The following is a 20,732-nucleotide window of genomic DNA, read 5'->3' on the forward strand; positions in this document are numbered from 1 at the left end:
TTCGGGTCCTAGCCTAGGACTACTCATTGTACATGAGCAACGTGAAGACACGGGTGAGCGCAACACTGCCGGACAAGAACACCTCCTTGGACTGGTTCTATAATATTTTGGTTTGTTGACTTGGTCAAATCAAGTGGCTAATAAAACAAAGAAAAAGAAGACGACTTTAAGCAAAAAGACATTGACGAAGAGATAAAAGGGGAAGAAGAAAAAGAGAGGGATGGCAACGGAGAGGAAAAGGGAAGAAGAGGAAAGGGAAAGGAAAAGAGGGAAATTTGTGCGTACACGCCACAGAGACCTCGCCATGTTGCATTTATAAGTCATTTATTTATCTAATCGGAGTAACTTTCAGAATTAGGATACAAATCCGAAATTATGTGAAATTTGAGTCCAATTTAGAGTAGTCAAGTTGTGGAATTACATGGAAATTATGGACCATGGTGTTATTGAGCCGTGAGATTTGACAAGAGTTGATTTGAAGTAATGGTTTGATTGGACCCAAATTTTAGAGTTTCGCATGCAAACTTCATTTCACGGATAACTTTGAATAATTGCTGTGGGCAAGTGATTTGTAAAACGCGTAAGAGTCATTTTATGGGGGAAATTACCAAAAAATTCATAAACTTATTGCAATTGTGCCAATTCGGTCATAAACTTTTTTTTTAGTCAATTTAGTTTTAAACATTTTGTATTTGTGTCAGTTCAGTTCATTCGACCAATTTTGATCGACCAACGCTGATGTGCCGCTATTGACACTAACATGGCATTTTAAAAATAATATTTTAATAACTTTTTCTTTTATTTTCTTTATTTGTTTCCCTTCACCTTCCCTACCTTTAGCATTGGCAAGGGTCATTGGTTGACCCCTGTTGACCATAGGTGAGGGCTACAACACCCTCGCTAGGGTCACCGGTTGACCCTTGCCGACCATAGGCGAGGGCTACGATGCGCTTGCCAAGTCGACCCTCACCAACCATAGGTGAGGGCCAAGATGCCCTTGCTAGAAGTGGACAAGGGCATTGTGGCCCTCGCCGACATCCTCGCCTGGCTATATTGAGCACTAACGGTAGGAGAAGGGGAAGGGGAAGGGCAAAAAACAAAGAAAATAAAAGAAAGAAGAAAAAAAATTATTAAAATATTAAAATATTATTTTAAAAATGCAATGAGCGCCGATAGCACCACTTGGTGCCAACTGGCCAAAATTAGTTAAATGGACTGAACTAGTACATATACGAAAGGTTTAGGACTAAATTGGCTAAAAAAGAAAAAGAAGAAGTTTATGACTGAATTGGTTTAATTACAATAAAATTTATGACTTTTTTGGTAATTCTCTCATCATTTTGTTAGCATTTAAACTTAATTTAGCTAATTTGTAGATGGGTAGAGCTCCTCTACTTCAAGCTTGTATACTTGTATTTAGAAAGCGGCATGGATTAAATATATTAAAAACTACTAAAAGCATGTCTATTGTATAAATCTAGACCGAGTAATTACTACTTTGTAATTACTACCTTTCGGTTATTTGTGAATGGTTTGAAAAACGTTTTATGAAAAGCGTGTCAAAAGTTTAATGCACTATATTAACATCATGTTACTTATCATTTTGCTATTCTTGTCATTTTGATTAATGCACTGAAAGTGTTGTTGGACTCATTTAATTAAGACCAAACAATAGATAATTTATATTGTTTATAAATGTGTAAATAATTCATTGGGATACTGCGTATCGATGTATCATATAAGAATAAATTGAAGCAGTAAATATAATTACTTGCTCCTACAAAAGGTCAGAGAGTTTATATGATTTATCTCCACGAATAATCATTGGCGATGATCAATAAAAAAGGCCTTCCCCATGTTGCTTGAGCCACTGAATCATACAACGATAATCTTTTATTGCAGCCCTCGTCTCGTTCTAAACAGTCCTTGCTGCGAGGTAGCCAAAGATTTGTGTACACAATCTTCTGAACCTTTTTACCATCATGCACCGAGAAAGTTGATCTAAAATTCTAAATTCAACACTGCAGGGAACATCCTCAATGGGAAGTTCATCGACCTTCTGGCATGGTGATCGTAACGATATTCCCTGTGTACAAGTCTTCCCTTATTGAAGATGCCTCTGTGCTCGATGGAACTCTCTCCATATAGAAACCGGGCTGTTTAGGCTTTGGCAAGATTGCTTCCTCATTGGCTAACATGAAAACGATTGAAGACATTGTTGGCCTATCTCTAGGAAGCTTTTGGACACACAACAAACCAACATGAATGCATCTCGCTACTTGGGATGCTATGAAGGAGTCGCATAGAGATTCATGTAGAAGCTCCAAGGACCTACCTGCGCTCCACAGCAACCATGCCTGGGACAAATCCATTTATGTCGTTAAGCATCACCTAAAAGACATGAGTTTGGACAACCATACCGTACTTACTTACATGCCCAAGAAGGTTGTGTTGATGATCAGGATGGCAGAACCCTCTGTTCCTTTTGCCACTTACTATCTCTAGCAAAACTACACCAAGGCTAAAAACATCGGATTTCACAGAGAATTTTCCATCAAAAGCATATTCTGGAGACATGTAGCCACTGCATTAAGAATATCGAGACTTAAATCTACCCAGTGTTCATGGACAGTGCTCTTTAATCAAGATAAGAAACTTACTAGGTACCAATGATTCTTCTCGTTCTTGCTTCTCTTTCATTGCCTCCAAAGATTCTTGCAAGGCCAAAGTCTGAGATTTTAGGATTGAGGTCCACATCTAACAAAATATTACTTGTTTTGAGATCTCTGTGAATGACTTGCAGTTTTGAATCTTGATGAAGATAAAGCAGTCCTCTCGCGATTCCTAAAACTATGTCGAAGCGACTTTTCCATGCTAACAAGAAGCTTCTGTCATCATCTGCATACAGTCAAACCCAATGTAAGTCTTAAAAATTTAAGCTCGGCACTCTAAAGGAAATGAGTTTATTAATTTGCATTTGGTTGTATGTCTAGGCAGAGGCACAAATGACATACTGACTAATAGAATAGGGGTGGAGCGAAAAGGAAATGAAAATGATCAAGGAGGTCGAACCGAATATGAAATAATCCAAGCTTTTATTTGGCATATACTCATATATCAACATTCTTTCTTCTCCCTCAATGCAACAGCCAAGAAGTCCGACAAGATTCCTATGCTGAAGTTTCACAATTAGGAGTACTTCATTCATAAATTCTTCAAGGCCTTGTCTTGAACCTTTCGACAGCCTCTTCACCGCTATTTCTTGACCCATGGAGAGATTTCCCTGCATTATTATTATTTTTTAATTAAATAAGCTTATGGTGTTCTGTAAACTTGCAAATCCATAGCTCATTACCTTGTAGACTGAACCAAAGCCACCCGCTCCAATCATGTTAGTCTGTGAGAAATGTCCAGTAGCAACGGCAATGGTCGAAAAATCATATAACGGTAAATCAATGTCTTCCTTCTGACTCTGTAAGCCTACAAGGACGAACTCTATCACATGAATTAATATTTAATTTGGTCATGGTCCGACTACAGAATTTCAATGCAAATTTCACAGTTAAAAGGGGACTAAATTACAAACAAGCTTACCTCTTCTTTTCGTTCTGCTCTTCCACACAATACTCAATGCTATAGCTGCTACGAGCAATCCAGAAATGACCGAAGCCACCGTGACAGTCAACAGTTTTGTCTTATTGACAGGGCTTTTGATGGAATCTAGAATTGCCAAGAAAAAGTGTGTTAACTAATTTCGGACGATAATTTGTTCATAAGCTGATGGATGTAACCAGAAATAGTCCAGCAAAAGAATAACTGAATCACTATGTACGTATTTACCTAGCTCAGAAGCAGATAATTTTATGTAGAGATTTTGTACATAGTTGTCTTGTTCAAATTCTCTTATATCAATGAGATCACCGAACCACATCAAACAGCCACTTCCTCCTCTTCTAACATCTGAATTAGCATAGGCCGTACAAGAACAGTTTTTTAGACACTCCACCTTGCACTCGTCGATGCTCATGTTCTTGTTTAACCAGAAGTCTATCAGATCGGGCAGATTCAGCATCGAAATTTTCAGAAAGCTCGGTTCTTGAGAGCAATTCAACTGAGCTTTCCTAATGCACCCACTGGTTGAATTATATAACTGCCACTCTTCTTGGGATTTGGGCACGAATCCCTGCAAGCACTGGCATCTAGGGTCTCTGTTATTTTTGCAGAAACTATTAGCACCACACTGCCCATAGTTATCACATGGATCGCGGGGTTTTGAGGTCATGACATCCCATGTGGAGCTCTCTTTCTTCCTTAGAAGACGTTGAATAAGACCAGACTGATTCAACGTGCGTATGGTGATGATATCATCCCTTGAAGATTCAAACTCAGAATATACATATGTTTCATTGTAAACGAACCTCGGATTGAAAAGGGTACTCTTAGGCTCTGGAGTTCCCAAGAAGCGGAGTCCATTCCATGGCCCTATTCGAAATGTTTTTGTGGAGCCTCTTTTGCGCATTTCAATTTGGGGCAACCCATTAACATTAAATCCGTAGGTATAGTCTCCAGAGGAAGGATCATCCGTGCTTTTCCAAGAAGTCAGACGCCACTCGAAACCAGATTTGAGGTTCCATCCCAATCGCATACCAGCTAAAAGGGTGTCAGTTGGATAGTCAAAGCTCTGCCATGACCATTCACCAGAGCGTGAGCTGGTATTGTCCGAAACGACAAGGTTACCAGAGTCCAACAACTGCGCAACTGGGTTTCTTAAAACCCTGGATGAATTCGAAGACCAGATGACGCTCTTTGATCGGTTGAGAACAACTAGATTCCTCTCACCGCTAAATGTGAGAACACCATTTGAATCAGTGAGCGGGTTGTTTCGGTTGGCAACCCAAACGATTTTTTCAGGACTAAGTTTGTACCATATCCCCAAGTACCTATACTTGGAGTTTCCTGGAGAGAAGAAGCCAAGCTCAAAGCTTTGGCCTGAAGAGACCAATCTCTCTCCATCTTTAATGGACTGACCTGAACTTAAGGAATCAAATGCTATCGAAAAGTTCAACAGAGAGATAAAAATGACACAGAGAGAGTGAAAAAGGGGCGAAAACGAAAGCTTTCCAATTTCCATGAAGCCCTCTGCCATATTTCCCTTGATCCTCCATGTAAGTGCCAGTTTTGAAAATCAGAAGATGCTTGCCGTGAATATCTAGCTGATTCCTACCTCACAGAATGTTCTGCAATTTCAATAGAGCTGATCACCTGCAACCTAGGAAGCACGGACACGCTGTCCGTGCTTCCGTGTCGTGTCCGACACGTGTCGGATTTTCCGACACGCGGTCAACCTTTCTCGACACGCGTGTCCGGAAGACTGATGGAGGGTGGAGGCGAGGGAGGGCGAGGGAGCAGAGGCCGCGAGCGCCGGCGAGACGAAGCCGCGACGGCGAGAGACGGCGAGAGAAATTGCCGAACAGAGAGAAAGAAGAGAGAAGGCAAACTCCCGTCGGCGAGACGAAGCCACGAACGGACCAGGACCACCGCGATGGCGAGAGACGGCCAGAGAGAGCGGCGAGGGCCGCCACTGTTGCGATGGATCGGTGACGAGAGGAAGAGGAGAGGAGGGAAGGGGGTCGTGCGGCGAGCGGCAAGGAGGAATAGGAAAAGGAGGGCTCGCGGCTCGCTAGGGTTTTTCATAAAGAAACCCAAAAATATAAGAAAGGCGTGAGGGGAAGTGACAGCTTACCTGTCACTGTCAAGTGGTGGGGGAGGGAAAAAGTAAAATAAACTTGAGCTGGAGGGAAAAGGACGAACGGAAGGAGGGATGGATTTGGGGATTGTTTTTGAACTGGAAAATTAAATAAATGAAATTAAAAAATAATTTCGAAAAATAAAAGTATTGAATTTTAAATAATGATAAATTTTGATCACCGTAGAAAATCATGAATTTATTTAAATAAATTGATTCTAATTTCTTATTAATTATTAGTTTCATCGATAACTTTTGTTAAAATTTAAAAAATATTTCGCATTAACTATAAATATATCTTTCGAATTTCAAATGAAATTGATTTGTTAATATTATTAGTGTAAATTTATTATAGGCTCTTTTTAATTAATTATTTATTTATGAATTTGAATCAAATTAATTAAAAATAAAAATATTTATTTAATATACAACGTGTCGCAACGTGTCGAAATTCTCTATTTTTGAAAATGACGTGTCGACGTGTTGTGTCGGACACTCGTGTTGTGTCATGTGTCGGTGTTACCTAGCCTGCAACTCCCTGTGAAATAGGAGATAGGCAATCAAGGGTCCTGAGTGTACCCTTCGTCCAGGGCCAATGGGAAACTCAAGATGTCTAATCATGCTGTAATATTTGGGCATTGACCAAGTCAAAAAAGGAAAGCAAAAAAAAAAAAAAAAAAGGAAAAGGAAAAGGTTGACTAGTCAAAGAAGGAGAAAAGTCACGTGAGAGAGAGAGTGGAGCGCACGTAGAGAGAGCAGCCGGGAGAGAACAGAAAAAGGACGGGGAAATAAGAAGAAAAAGAGAAGAGTAGGAAAATAAGAAAACGGTACGGTTCTTGCATCCTTGCCTTGGAAATCTCGACAATTCAAGCTAGTGCCGTTGCGTAGCATAGTCTTACTCTTTGTTCATCTAATTAGAAGAATTTTCTATCAACTCATAAATTTGTGTTATGACTATAACTATTACGTAGAAGGAGCGAATAGGTGATTATGCGGAAATGAAAAAATTAAACATATATTACTATGAGACAATTTCTGATGAAGTAGTTAGGTCTTATCAGTATATAATTCTATCACAATAAATAAAAAGGTAAGGGATAGAAAATTGCACACTCAAAATTATAGTGATTCGGCTTTTGCAAACTTACACCTACTCTCCCGCATTATAGCCTGTTGGCTTAAATTCATTGATAAGAACCAATAAGAGATTACAAGTATTGAGCTAAGAACACTCAAGTTTGTGTGTACCATTCTTTACACACTCTAAGCCTCTAAAAGGTTATATAATTTTACTCACAGAGACGAATGTATAAGATCACAAAACACTCTTTAGATTTTAGAATTAAAAACTTCAATTTTCGTGAATGCGAATTCCATTCTTTCAACTTCGAGACCTCCTCTTATATTCCTCCTAGTCCAAGCTGACCGTTGGATATATCTTCAGGTGGATCATCCAGCTAATCTACCCATTGGTCTTGAATATGATTGAGAAGATATGATTACCTTTAGGATTGTTGAGGGTGAAGCTTCCCATAAGTTCTACCGCACATATAGCAATTCGGGTTTCCAAAAGTTGAGTGTTTAGAATTGGAAGGAACGTTTCGCCTCTAATAAGATGTTTCAAGAAAGTTGAATCTCTAATAGATATTAAGAAGACTTTCATTTTGAAACTTTTTATGAGTATGACAGGGAATCCAACCAATCACCACTAGCTATTGCACGAGTATTTGTCTCATTCCTAGCTGTTTGACAGAATATGTAGAATAAACCAATTTTGATTGATATCATATGATCATATCCCATTAGACTTTCTACTTGAAAATACTTTTTTTAATCAAAAACAAAGTCTTTAAGTTTTGTCAATCATCGAATAACCATTTAGGAAATATTTTCTCAAAAATTCGGACCCATGTGAATTCTAAGGGCGCTATTGGTAACGATTATGTTCTTAGGAATAATTTTTTATCAGAAATGATTTTTTCTGATTATATTCTCGAGAATAAGTTCTGAGTAAAAGAACGCTTTGGTAACTATTTAAAATTTCTAATCCTGAGATAGAAATGCATTTTGTAGGATTGTCAATTTTTTTCTTTTAATTTTTTAATACTTTATATATATATATATATATATATATATATATATTATTTTTTCTTTTGTTCTTCTTCTTCCTCCTTCTTGGTAGCCGGTCACCGGCCACCGCCGTGACTAGCGATCAATTGGGTGAGATCGATGAGCTCGCCGGAGCCTCGCCAAGCCACCAACGAGGCTCAATCTCGCCCAAGCAACACGAGGTTAGCCTCTCCTTGGCCTAGTGAGGCCGAGCCTCGTGTCGCCTAGCAAGGTTGACCTCACCCACCCAAGGCGAGGCCGAGCCTTGCCCAACCATGGTGAGGCTCAGGTTGATGAGCCTTACCATGCCTTGATGTTGCCACAAGCCGGCGAGGCTCCGGCAAGGTCGCCAACTCTAGTCTGGCCGGTCGCCGACTATGGTCGAGGCCAGCCAAAAGGAAGAAGAAGAAGAAGAAGAAGAAGAAAAGGAAAGAGAAGAGAAATGAAAAAAATTAGAATTAATTCTAGGAATTGTTCTTAGGAATGAGAAGCAACTTTTTTTTGCTTCTAGATTCTATTTCAAATCTATTCTTGGGAACAAAAAAAATTGACTTTTGTTCTTGGGAACAAAAAATTTACTAAACGAATTCCCATTCTTTTTTTACTCTCGGTAATAAAAGAATAGAATCAGTTGTTTCCGGGAGTATTACCAAATAGGCCTAAGTTTCTGGATTCAACTTAAGTGTTTAAGCTGCAACTTTTATTGAGAATGATCACATAGGGTGATGTGGAGCCGTAAGATTTGATAAAAATTGATTTTGAGTTATGGTTTGAGTAGAAAGAACTTTTAAAATTTTATATGCATTACAACCTACTTCCGAATTTTTATTTTGGTCAGTGGTTTTCACGTCTCTGTTCATCTTTTGAGTCAGCGAAGTTTAGGATCTTTTAATACTTGCAAAGGCTTTGCTTTTAACCGTAAACCCACTTTAATCTAGAGTTCAATAGAGAGACATATTGCAAGAAAATTTGTCGCGCAAGTGGCTGTTCTTCACATTAGTGGATATTCATCATGATTGGTCATTCTTGCTATCTTTTGTCAACTTGTAGTGAACGCTTTGGCTTTGAAATAATGTTACCTAGACGAGTCTCAGTTGCTTGAATTTAGATATCGCTTCTTATTTAATTGATAGGATTTCGAGTTCATTGGCTCGATTTACTTGATTGTGGGTATTATCATACAAGTGATCTTATCTATTCTATGAATTTATAAATTCATATTTAAAAGTGATTGAGGTTGATGGCTCGATTTGCTCGAAAGGCACGGCACGGCATGATATATTACTTCTGAAAAGAGAAAAAGTGATGTTTAGAACATATTTGTTGCATAAATATGAGCTAGGCATTTGCTACTAGTTTGATTATTTGAAATGACACGATAAATTTCCTATGTGAATCCATATTCCTAATTGAACTACACCACATTATGCATCGTGATCAACTGTAATTGAGTACATTGACAATGTGTTTAACAATACGATTGTGGCATTAGTCATGTGGCATCATAGACCTAAGTTGTGATGTGAAATTGTGAGTATTTTAGCATTAAAAATGTACACAAGCATAATTGGAAAACATGTTAATTATGTTTCGACTTTGAATTCATGCACAAAACCCAATTCTATTCGAGGATGTAGATTGATTTGTTAAATCGAATAGATTAAAAGGAAGAACTCTCAAGAAGTCCACTTTTCTATTTAAATAAGAATTTCTCCACTTATCTAACGAAGGGGCACCCGCATTTTGGATCTTCGGGTTTCTTTGGTCAGAGGACTTTTGTGTGTCTGTTTTTCGTTGTTAAGAGTTATTTATCCAAGTTGATTCACGGAGATACTAGACTCCCGCAAAGATGCAGGACGTTCTTGTTTCGGTCGGTCACTTGTGGTCTGAGTTCTACGTTGAATTGAATTGTTTATTTGTAAATATTGTGAATCTGTCCAGTGAAAATGTATGAAAATGCGAGAGGAACTTCTCAAAAGCCACCATGGGGTCATTCGGATGAGCATCATAGCAGTCACAAGATGTTGGGTGTGACATCCTGATTTTCAAGTTCTGATTTTAATCGGATAAGTTGGGCCTTTCATTAATGTGGGTATAGTATTTTTCATTGAGATGGCCACTCATGAGATAATTGACCTATCAGGTGAAGCCATTAAGGGTTTTTAAATGTAATAGACTTGAGAATTCGACCAAGACCGTACTAGTTTGCAATGGTTATTGCGGCACAATTGAAAATCGATCAGAGACTGGAGATAGGTCGATTCGACTGAGATGGCGATTAAAGTGTGAGTGATTCTACCTCATTGCAAAATTCTCATCGAATGGCACTAAACCGATTTTCTATCGTTTTGGGTATCCTGTGTCCGTATTTGAAATCTCGAGATTTTTACGACCATCGAGAGTCACCAATGTGTCGAATGAGTTCATTGTGGTTAAAAAAAAATCGATCATGGGTCAATTGCACAAAAAATTCCTAAAAGCTACCTAGTAGGCAATGTCACACTAAAAACGTGTTGGATTGAAAATAACCGTGAGTTTGAATTCGATTTTGGAAATTTAAAGTCCTGTCGTGTCATGAGTCATTCTAGGGACGTCGACTCACATTTTGAGGAATTTCCGGCGAGTTTGAGATTTTTACGGAAAATTGTTGCGGATGATTTGGAAAATAAACGAAAATTCGGATTGGCCAATTTGAAGAGACTTTTGATATCTGGTGTAAGTGAATTGGTGAATGGAAGTTGTTTGGACTTTTTCTGCATTCAAATTGGACTTCAACCGGATTTGTTTGTTTAGAAAATCGGATACCGAGAAAAATGAAAGAGAATCCCAATTTGAGAGATATTTGTGGGTTAGAGAGATTGTCTTATCCTGGACTTCAATTGTGCAAACCGAGATCGAAATTAGCCTTGGGTGATCAATTATTTTCGTGTTGAAGTTGAGCAGAATTTTAACTTGATTTGGTTTTATTTTCTTGGACCCGCACCCCCCCTCGACCGATGTTCCATCCTCTTTGGCGGTCTTTTTGTGTCTTGATTTCTTTGACTATTAGTCAAAGATGAGTCCTCTTTTCATGCACGTGCATATCTCCCTTTCAATCTCTTTTACATTTCTTTCTCCCAATTCAACCATCTCTCTCTCTATCCATTTCGCACGTCTTCTTCTTGACCCCACCACCTGCCGACACCCCCACTCTTTTGACTTTTTGAGTAAATAGTTATCCCTTTCATTTCTTTTGTTCACGTGTTCTTCTCTTTTGGTGGCCGACACTTCATGCGGCCTTGTCTTCTCTTCTCTCTGTGTTCGACGAAGCTGCCAGCTACCCCCACGATCCCGTTTTTCTCTTTTCCTTCGCCGAGCGCAGCTTCTGTTCTGCTACTTCTCCTTGGTTCGGTCGAGGAAGCCCGCTCGTTAATTTTTCTCTCCTGACGGTCGTCTTCATCGAGCAAACTCAGCAGCTCGTGACCACGTGTCTGCAGCTCCATTTCAACAGCCACGGTCTCTCTCTCTCTCTCTCTCTCTCTCTTCGTCCATCGCCGCCTGCAAGCCACCATCGTTTGTCTCCATTTGGTCAACAAACCGGCATATTCCCCCAGCGTTGACTGAAGCAGCCGAGCGTTCCATCCCCTCCGTCCGCGTGGGCGTCTCCAGCTCCGTGGCCTGCATCTCCTTAGTACGTGACATCTCCACGAAGCCAGCTCGTGGATCAGCCAGCAAAGCGAGAAGCCCAGTGTCCCCTTCATGCTGCCAGCTCCGTTCCAGCGTCGTCTCCATAAGCCCAGCATCTTCGGCCCATCTCCAGTCGCAAGTCCAGCCCATTCTCTGCAGCAGTCAGCCCGCAACTTCAGTCCATCGGGCCCTTGCTGTTTCTCTCGCCAGGCCCAAGCTGCAGCCCACACGAAATTCAGCCTGTGGAATCCAGCAATTTTGGCCAAACAACTGGGCCTGTTTTCAGCCCGTTGAGTTCAGCCAAGCCCAGCGAAATTTTAAGGCCCAAGCCCAACGTCTGCAGTGAACCCAGTCCAACGTAAAAACAAATCTTAGTCGGGTTGAGATTTGTTGGGCCAAGTTTAGGCCCGGTCCAAGTATCCGCCGATGCAGCCAAAAAGTTGAATTTTGGCCGTCATCGCGCCGTCGTTGCGGTGATCCGGTCTCCACTTTTAATCAAGTGAGTTTTGCTTACTAATGCTTTCTTAGTTTGCTAATTATGCTTAGGGGTTGGTTAAATTTAATTAAGTGCAATTAGGTGGTTAGATTAGTTTAGAACAATTAAATTAGTGACTTAATGATGCATGTTAGGTGGTTAAACTTAGTCATTAGCAAGTAGAGAGCCTCTAATATTTATTGAATACATCTCAGGATTTTTCTCGACTCATTTCGGGCCCCAATCAAGCAATACGGGCATAAATTGGATTTTTAATATTTATTTATTTATTTTTCGAAATTAATTATTTAATTAATTATGTTTTCGGAAATTCAACGGGATGACCGGTGATTGGAATTTTGTGTTGATTGTTGTGGTGCAGTCCATTTATTTATTTGAGCTCTACGTTGTGTTGAATTGAATTGATTGTGCAATTTGAGGAATTATTCCTAAATTGATTTAAAAAGAGTGGAATCGAATGATTGATTGGTAGATGGCCGAGTATGGTTATTTGGCATTAATAATACCTTGATGAGTTGTAAAGTGGAGAGAATCATGAGAGTGGATTGAGAATACTCTTAGTGGAGACCGATCAGGTACGAGGTATAGACATATGTGGTTCGGTAATAAGGAAATCACTGGTGAAAACGGCACTTTAAAGAACGCACGAGTGTTGTTTATTACTTGCATTAGTATAGACATACGTGTGATATTGCTAGTATGAGTACCTAGAGGGGGGTGAATAGGTGCATAAACAATTTATTGAAATACGGAAGCGATTCTTAGCATATGATAGAAAGTAAATTCTCTCTTAATTAACAAAATGAAATACGATCAAGGTAGAGAGAATGAGGAAGAGAAAATTGAACACATGATTTATAGTGGTTCGGCTTATTCCAAGCCTACGTCCACTCTTCCGCACTGACACCCCCACCGGCTGGATTTCACTATGATCAAAAGAGAAGTTACAAAGACTGCTTTGCCTTGATTCCACAGTGTAGATGTTCTACCACAACTCCTCAAGGTCTCTCACAAATATAGACTCTCTTTTGTATACAAGTATTCGCTCAAAGGATTTATCTAAACAAATAGGAGCTTCAGACTTTGGAATTCTTTTATCGCGCACACCGTGAACAACTAAGACAGTCTTCCTTATATACTCTTTTATGCCATTATACCCGTTGGCACTTACCAAAGGAATTCCTCCAATCTACCCGTTGGACGGAATCAATTAGGAAGATTGTTCAAGCTATTAAAGGAACGTGTTGATAGCCCATCAATCCGTTCGCCCATACAATCGTGATCTCGGTTTCCATAAGCGTAACCTTCCAATAATATTTAGGCAATCACCGGATCTTCAATTTATCGAGTCAATCTTCGATCAATCAAAGGACTCCGTTATGTCTTCTCCAGCAACGAGATCTTCTCCAGTTGATAAGGTCAAATCCTTAACGAAACATTCAGTTACGGGATAACCTTTCTTCAACGGATTAGAGATGTCAATGAGGATAGACTTTGAGTCTTGAGTCCGGCTGTCCAGGAGGTCTTTAGACTTTAAATAGCGAGTCTCGCAAGCCTTCGACTAGATTGATAGAATCGTTTTGTCAACTTCAAAACACTTCAAGAAGATTTCTCCAACAATCTCCCCTTTTGATGGTGACAAAACTTTCCCGCAGATTTGGATATCTTTGACTCCGCAAAACATTCCTCAAACACATATGCATATCTTATAGAGATAAATGGCTAATGAATAACACTATAATCCGCAACCACAGAAAATAGGTTAGTCTAGTATATGATTAAGCCATTCATAAGATATCAATATTGGTTAATAGAAGCAGTCAAGTCCAAGTCTAGATCAGTTCTTATCTAGACACAAAACAAAGTCAAAGAGGTTCAAACCACAAACCACAAAACAATCCAACAGACAAAGATTTTAATGAATGAAAAGTTTTTTGATCAAATCTTGCATCTCTCCCCCTTTTTGTCATCATTAAAAAGGACGAGATGAAGTCAAGATTGCTTGGGAATGCGGACAAGCCGGAAATATTCTATAGACTGAACGATGCCTTCCAGCCTTTTAAAGTCTTCCTTTAGTTGTGCAATCTCCTCACTCTTGGCATTGGCCCGATTCCCGAACAGAGAGGGCTTGCATTTTATCATTCAATGAATAAGAAGAAGCTTGACCTTCATTCTTCAAGCTTTGAACTTCGCATCCCAAGGCATAAATTTGACCTCGCATCTCCAAGAGAATATCCATGATTCTGCATCCTCGAGGATCGGGGCGTGACATTGCGTACATTTGACCCTTTTGTTATTTTTTATTTTTGCTTGTTTCTGGTCCAACTATTTAAATTTGACAAATTTAGACTTGGAACCTCCCATAAGTAATCAGTTCATTGAATTTTAGCTTTCAACTGCTTCAGTTGGTCGCCTACTGTGGGCTGCTAATTTCTGACGATTATCGCAACGATGAATTTCTTTTCATTTTTTTCAGGTTCTCTGAGTATTTTGGCTTAGCGAAATTTATTTGTTGGTCCGTCCTCCAAACTTTCTGTTTGTCTAGCCGAAATTATTTGAGTGTAACTTTAAGGAAGATGTAGATTTATGGAGCTACCTTAGTTGTTTGTCGTTCGAAATTTTTCCCAACGAAATAAAAGAAAATGGAAATATCAAAAACCATCCTTACATTTCAACCATTACTACTTATTCTCCTCTATTTAAAAAAATACCACTTACCATCCTTTGAAAACATCTCATTATTTCGAAAATAAAATAAAATCTCATTGCTAAAATGACCAAGTTGCCTCTCTTTGGAATTTAATCCTCCAAGTCTCTCACAAACCCTAGTCTCCATCACCCGCAAACCCTCGTCTCTTTTTCACCCATCATCGTCTGCTGCTACCGCTGCCGCCATTATGGCGGTGGCCATGACGGCAGCCAATGAGTAGTAATTGAGCTTAGAGTTATGTGGTTTGGTTTTGAGTTTGGTTTTGGGTTTGGGTGTGGTAGAAAAATTATGACTTTGGTGGGGACATTTCAAGAAATGAAATGGCATTATTGTAAATAAGGGAAGATGTGAAGATGTAAAGTGATCTCTAGCAAACCTCGAGATGTTAAGTGGTGTTTTTCAAAAGTAGAGGAGGGTAAGTGATAATAGAAGAAATGTGGAGATCGATTTCATACTAACATTGGTGACATCATTTGATAGTGCATATTGTTTTAACGACAATCCATGTCATTGAGAATAGGAAACTCATTTGATACTCTCATGTTAAATGGTCCTCAATATGCAATCAATCAACAGATTCATATCCACACATATCACAATGCTTTCACAAACATTTCAGATTGTTTTTAGCAAATGTTTTCTATAACTTCAGAACTTGATGAAGCAACATTAAGATCTAGCTCACCGTAATTATCACACATTGAAGTGCTTAGTTCACATCTAATTATTACTAGCCCATATCTAATTATGAAAACTCTTGAACACAATTATGTATTAGATATCGATCATTAACCGATTCTTTTCATCGTTAGATTGGGTGATAAATTAGTCTGATATTCCACATTGCTTTCTTTTCTTCTTTCCCCTTTCTTTGCTGTCATGAGACGATATATTTGACAAAAATACTTGGGAACTCCAGGAGTCCAGGGGAGTTAATGGTAGCCCACGTGCTAATGAATCAGTTTATTGAATTTCAAATATTGGCTAAACCAGATAACAACATTAGGGCAATAGAATTTTTTAACTCTTATTATTTTGATTAGTGCACTGAAAGTGTTGTCGGACTCATTCAATTAAGACCGAATAATAGATACTTTATATTGTTTATAAATGCGGAAGTACTTCATTAGGATAGTACATATTGATATAACGTACAAGGAGAAAGTGAAGGAATAAATATAATTACTTGCTCCTTCAAAAGATTAGAGAGTCGATATAATTTATCTCCACAAATAATCATTGGTAATGAATTTCAATGAAAAGGCCTTCCCTAAGTTGCTTGAGCCACGGAATCATAAAACGAGAATCTTTTATTCCAACCCACGTTTCGTTCTAAACAGTCCTTGCTGCGAGGTAGCCAAAGATTTGTGTACACAATCTTTTGAACCTTTTTACCATCATGCACCGAGATAGTTGATCTAAAATTCTAAATTCAACACTGCAGGGAACATCCTCGATGGGAAGTTCATCGACCTTCTGGCATGGTGATCGTAACGATATTCTGTGTATAAGTCTTCCCTTATTGAAGATGCCTCTGTGCTCGATGGAACTCTCTCCATATAGAAACCGGGCTGTTTAGGCTGGGGCAAGATTGCTTCCTCATTGGCTAACATGAAAACGACTGATGACATTGTTGGCCTATCTCCAGGAAGCTTTTGGACACATAGCAAACCAACATGAATGCATCTCTCTACTTGGGATGCAATAAAGGAGTTGCATAGAGATTCATGTAGAAGCTCTAAGGACCTGCCTGCGCTCCACAGCAACCATGCCTGGCACAAATCCATTTATGTAGTTAAGCATCACTAAAAAACATGAGTTTGGACAACCATACCATACTTACATGCGCAAGAAGGTTGTGTTCATGATCAGGATGGCAGAACCCTCTGTTCCTTTTGCCACTTACTACCTCTAGCAAAACTACACCAAGGCTAAAAACATCGGATTTCACAGAGAATTTTCCATCAAAAGCATATTCGGGAGACATGTAGCCGCTGCATTAAGAATATTGAGACTTAAATCTACCCAGTGTTCATGGACAATGCTCATTAATCAAGATAAGAAACTTACTAGGTACCAATGATTCTTCTCGTTCTTGCTTCTCTTTCATTGCCTCCAAAGATTCTTGCAAGGCCAAAGTCTGAGATTTTAGGATTGAGGTCTGCATCCAACAAAATATTACTTGTTTTGAGATCTCTGTGAATGACTTGCAGTTTTGAATCTTGATGAAGATAAAGAAGTCCTCTCGCAATTCCTAAAACTATGTCGAAGCGACTTTTCCATGCTAACAAGAAGCTTCTGTCATCATCTGCATACAATCAAACCCAATGTAAGTCTTAAAAATTTAAGCTCGGCACTCTAAAGGAAATGAGTTTATTGATTTGCATTTGGTTGTATGTCCAGGCAAAGGCACAAATGACATACTGACTAATAGAATAGGGGTGGAGCGAAAAGGAAATGAAAAGTATCAAGGAGGTCGAACCGAATATGAAATAATCCAAGCTTTTATTTGGCATATACTCATATATTAACATTCTTTCTTCTCCCTCAATGCAACAACCAAGAAGTCCGACAAGATTCTTATGCTGAAGTTTGGCAATTAGGAGTACTTCATTCATAAATTCTTCAAGGCCTTGTCTCGAACCTTTCGACAGCCTCTTCACCGCTATTTCTTGACCCATGGAGAGATTTCCCTGCATTATTATTTTTTAATTAAATAAGCTTATGGTGTTCTGTAAACTTGCAAATACATACCTTATTACCTTGTAGACTGAACCAAAGCCACCCGCTCCAATCATGTTGGTCTGTGAGAAATGTCTTGTAGCAACGGCAATGGTCGAAAAATCATATAATGGTAAATCAATGTCTTCCTTCTGACTCTGTAAGCCTACAAGGACGAACTCTATCACATGAATTAATATTTAATTTGGTCATGGTCCGACTACAGAATTTCAATGCAAATTTCACAGTTAAAAGGGGACTAAATTACAAACAAGCTTACCTCTTCTTTTCGTTCTGCTCTTCCACACAATACTCAATGCTATAGCTGCTACAAGCAATCCAGAAATGACCGAAGCCACCGTGACGGTCAACAGTTTTGTCTTATTGACGGGGCTTTTGATGGAATCTAGAATTGCCAAGAAAAAGTTAACTAATTTCGGACGATAATTTGTTCATAAGCTGATGGATGTAACCAGAAATAGTCCAGCAAAAGGATAACTGAATCACTATGTACATATTTACCTAGCTCAGAAGCAGATAATTTTATGTAGAGATTTTGTACATAGTTGTCTTGTTCAAATTCTCTTATATCAAAGAGATCACCGAACCACATCAAACAGCCACTTCCTCCTCCTCTAACATCTGAATTAGCATAGGCCGTACAAGAACAGTTTTTTAGACACTCCACCTTGCACTCGTCGAGGCTCATGTTCTTGTTTAACCAGAAGTTTATCAGATCGGGCAGATTCAGCATCGAATTTTTCAGAAAGCTCGGTTCTTGAGAGCAATTCAACCGAGCTTTCCTAATGCACCCACTGGTTGAATTAAATAACTGCCACTCTTCTTGGGATTTGGGCACGAATCCCTGCAAGCACTGGCATCTAGGGTCTCTGTTATTTTTGCAGAAACTATTAGCACCACACTGCCCATAGTTATCACATGGATCGCGGGGTTTTGAGGTCATGACATCCCATGTGGAGCTCTCTTTCTTCCTTAGAAGACGTTGAATAAGACCAGATTGATTCAACGTGATTATGGTGATGATATCATCCCTTGAAGATTCAAACTCAAAATATACATCTGTTTCATTGTAAACAAACCTCGGATTGAAAAGGGTACTCTCAGGCGCTGGAGTTCCCATGAAGCGGAGTCCATTCCATGGCCCTATTCGAAATGTTTTTGTGGAGCCTCTTTTGCGCACTTCATTTTGGGGCAAACCATTAACATTTATTCCAAAGGTATAGTCTCCAGAGGAAGGATCATCCGTGCTTTTCCAAGAAGTCAGATGCCTTTCGAAACCGATTTTGAGGCTCCATCCCAATCGCATACCAGCTAAAAGGGTGTCAGTTGGATAGTCAAAGCTCTCCCATGACCATTCACCAGAATGTGAAGTTGTATTCTCTGAAACGACAAGGTTACCAGAATCCAACAACTGTGCGACTGGGTTTCTTAAAACCCTGAATGAATTTGAAGACCAGATGATGCTCTTTGATCGGTTGAGAACAAATAGATTCCCCTCATCGCTAAATGTAAGAACACCATTTGAATCAGTGAGCGGGTTGTTTCGGTTGGCAACCCAAACGACTTTTTCAGGACTGAATTTGTACCATATCCCCAAGTACCTGTACTTGGAGTTTTCTGGAGTGAAGAACCCAAGCTCAAAGCTTTGGCCTGAAGAGACCAATCTCTCCATCTTTAATGGACTGACCTGGACTTAAGGTATCGGATGCGATCACCAAGTTCAGCATAAACATGACATAAACAGAGTAAAAGAAGGGGGAATATGGAACCTTTTCCAATGCCATGAAGTCTTCTGTCAGTTTTTCCCTAGCTCCTCCCTCTCAATGAAAAGTTTTCGACTCAAAGGTTCTGGCCAAGAAAATCCAGCTAAAGCCCACCTGACAAGATAATCTGTGCTTCTATTGCAGATTCTATCACTGGAAACTCCCAATGAAATAAGTAAGCAAAGGTCATGAAATGGAGACGCCCAAGTTTGCCAAGTGTTTTTATTGGGAGACTTATGATGTCTATTCATGCAATGGGAGAAGGTCATGCCCACTCCTCACGGCTAGCCGATCAACTAGGTCGGTTCGGTTGGTCCAAAGTAGTCAGATTTAAATTGATCTATTTTTATGTAATGCTATGTAAACGACTCATAATCGTCTCAATCCTAATCCCATGCAAACTCTACTCAACCTAAACTCCAATTTTTAGTAATTTTTCTTAAAATGTTGCCTTTGAAAGATGGGCAACTTTATGGACTAGCTCTTTGAGTTGGTGAGAGAGCTCGATTAGTTCAGGTCTGAGCCTAGGACTACTCATTGTACATGAGCAACGTGAAGACACGGGTGAGCGCAACACTGCCGGACAAGAACACCTCCTTGGACTGGTTCTATAATATTTTGGTTTGTTGTCTTGGTCAAATCAAGTGGCTAATAAAACAAAGAAAAAGAAGACGACTTTAAGCAAGAAGACATTGACGAAAAGATAAAAGGGGAATAAGAAAAAGAGAGGGATGGCAACGGAGAGGAAAAGGGAAGAAGAGGAAAGGGAAAGGAAAAGAGGGAAATTTTGTGCATACACGCCACAGAGACCTCGCCATGTTGCATTTACCAGTCGTTTATTTATCTAATCGGAGTAATTTTCAGAATTAGGGTACAAATCCGAAATTATGTGAAATTTGAGTTCGATTTAGAGTAGTCAAGTTGTGGAATTACATGGAAATTATGGACTATGGTGTTATTGAGCTGTGAGATTTGACAAGAGTTGATATGAAGTAACGGTTTGATCGGACCCAAATTTTAGAGTTTCGCACACAAGCTTCATTTTACAGATAACTTTGAATAATTGTTGTGGGCAAGCGATTTGTTGACACGTAAGAGTCATTTTGTGGGAAAATTACCACAAAAAAGTCATAAACCTATTACAATTGTGCCAATTTAGTCATAATTTTTTTTTATAGTAAATTTAGTCCTAAACATTTTGTATTTGTGTTAGTTCAGTCCATCCGACCAATTTTAATCGATCAAGCGCTGATGTGCCACTATTGACATTGACATGGCATTTTAAAATAATATTTTAATATTTTTTGAAAATTTTAATAACTTTTTATTTTATTTTCTTTATTTGTTTCCCTTCACCTTCCCTACCTTTAGCGTTAGCGAGGGTCATCGGTTGACCCCGTTGACCATAGGTGAGGGCCACAACACCCTCGCTAGGGTCACCGGTCGACCCTTGCCGATCATAGGCGAGGGCTACGATGCGCTTGCCGGGTCGACCCTCGC

At 39.3% G+C, this 20,732-nt stretch overlaps 2 protein-coding genes across 6 annotated transcripts; both read right to left on the reverse strand.

Annotated features, from left to right (window-relative positions):
- Positions 1–1,711: 1,711 nt before the first annotated feature.
- On the reverse strand, positions 1,712–5,669 carry LOC104448376 (G-type lectin S-receptor-like serine/threonine-protein kinase At4g27290). 5 transcript variants are annotated; one of them, XM_010062169.3, is made up of 7 exons: positions 3,841–5,669; positions 3,595–3,720; positions 3,356–3,480; positions 3,073–3,283; positions 2,661–2,898; positions 2,434–2,584; positions 1,712–2,357 (listed from the first exon to the last, which is right to left on the reverse strand). In XM_010062169.3, exons 1-7 carry the CDS (start codon positions 5,144–5,146, stop codon positions 2,049–2,051), a joined length of 2,466 nt encoding a protein of 821 aa, XP_010060471.2. In that variant the 5' UTR covers positions 5,147–5,669; the 3' UTR covers positions 1,712–2,048. The 5 variants fall into 5 exon arrangements, with proteins under 5 accessions (XP_010060471.2, XP_010060472.2, XP_010060470.2 ...); XM_010062170.3 differs by having other exon boundaries at positions 2,434–2,521; positions 3,356–3,495; XM_010062168.3 differs by having other exon boundaries at positions 3,356–3,495.
- Positions 5,670–16,446: 10,777 nt separating this feature from the next.
- Positions 16,447–19,253, reverse strand: LOC104451485 (G-type lectin S-receptor-like serine/threonine-protein kinase At4g27290). The gene is given in 7 exon segments (XM_039314339.1): positions 16,447–16,721; positions 16,798–17,035; positions 17,210–17,420; positions 17,490–17,614; positions 17,729–17,854; positions 17,971–19,133; positions 19,135–19,253. Coding segments are annotated over 7 exon segments (2,181 nt in total). The 3' UTR covers positions 16,447–16,522.
- Between the last annotated feature and the right edge of the window lie 1,479 nt (positions 19,254–20,732).

The sequence above is a fragment of the Eucalyptus grandis genome, chromosome 6 (assembly GCF_016545825.1).
Source record: "Eucalyptus grandis isolate ANBG69807.140 chromosome 6, ASM1654582v1, whole genome shotgun sequence".
In the NCBI taxonomy this organism is placed as follows: domain Eukaryota; kingdom Viridiplantae; phylum Streptophyta; class Magnoliopsida; order Myrtales; family Myrtaceae; genus Eucalyptus; species Eucalyptus grandis.

Coding starts and splice junctions, on each gene's coding strand:
- LOC104448376 (XM_010062168.3), bottom strand. CDS start 5,146: ATGGCAGAGGGCTTCATGGAAATTGGAAAGCTTTCGTTTTCGCCCCTT. Junction 3,496..3,594: donor GAGCAGAACGAAAAGAAGAG/GTAAGCTTGTTT, acceptor TTCATGTGATAG/AGTTCGTCCTTGTAGGCTTA. Junction 2,358..2,433: donor AACACAACCTTCTTGGGCAT/GTAAGTAAGTAC, acceptor GATTTGTCCCAG/GCATGGTTGCTGTGGAGCGC.